This window comes from Malurus melanocephalus, unplaced genomic scaffold (genome assembly GCF_030028575.1).
Source record: "Malurus melanocephalus ecotype Western Australia unplaced genomic scaffold, MMel_1.1 scaffold_105, whole genome shotgun sequence".
Taxonomy (NCBI): Eukaryota; Metazoa; Chordata; class Aves; order Passeriformes; family Maluridae; genus Malurus; species Malurus melanocephalus.
In genome coordinates, this window is record NW_026623337.1 from 2114260 (window position 1) to 2115058 (window position 799).

General features: G+C 64.0%; 1 protein-coding gene across 1 annotated transcript in view; it reads right to left on the bottom strand.

Moving 5' to 3' along the window:
* Positions 1 to 799, bottom strand: part of LOC130575374 (polycystin-2-like) — a 23987-nt gene that overhangs the window by 18595 nt on the left and 4593 nt on the right. The window contains exon 8 of the mRNA XM_057369225.1: positions 41 to 379. Within this exon, the coding sequence (XP_057225208.1) occupies positions 41 to 379 (339 nt within the window). The remainder of the gene's footprint in view (positions 1 to 40; positions 380 to 799) is intronic.

A 799-nucleotide genomic window follows, 5' to 3' on the forward strand; every position in this document is an offset into this window, starting at 1 on the left:
GGCGGCGACGGCGGGCAGGAGCCGGCCCGCGCCGCCTGGCCCAGCCGCTCCAGCTCCAGCTGCTCCCGCCCGCGCCGGCAGCCGCCGCCGCCCGCCATCGGCCCCGCCGCCGCCGCCCCTTCCCCGCCCTCCGGCGGAAAGCCCGGGGTACGGAGGGAGATGTAGTCGCCCTGGCTCCCGGCGGGAGCGGCGGCCGGGACCTCCTTCCCGCCCTCCTTCTCCTCCTCCCACGCCTCCGAGGCAGCCCCGGACCGCCCCTGCGGTAGCGGTGCWGGGGCCGGCGCTGGGTGTTTGGAGTCCCTCTGATCCTCGGTGAGAGCAGAAGAAGGCCTCGCGGAGGGGTTACACTGGTTAAATTTGTGGGCAGCAGCGATTTCACCTCATTTTAAGGAGAATTATTACAGCTCCCCCCCATCCGGCCCCAACCCCAGTAAAGACTAATGCAGGTAGAGGGTTTTGAGGTTTTATTTAAGTCCCGTTACAGCAAAACACCGCCCGACAGCGCAGAGAGCAGTGTGCCTGAGGAGCGACCCTCGCCCCGTGCGTCCCACAGCCTCCGCCGGCACAGCCCCAGGGCCACCAGCTCACGGACCGCCCCGAACCCCAAAAGTCGCCACGCGAACTACATTAACAAACAGTTCCCCGAAACGAAGCTATTCCCCGCTTCCCTTAGGTGGGGATTGRAAAGAAGGAAAATACTATCTTTSYCTCCCTTTAAAGGGTGACTTCGTTACTTTCGATGCTGCGGCGATCTTGAGAATCCTCGGCACTTTCCAGGGTTTGGTTGCTGATATCGTCA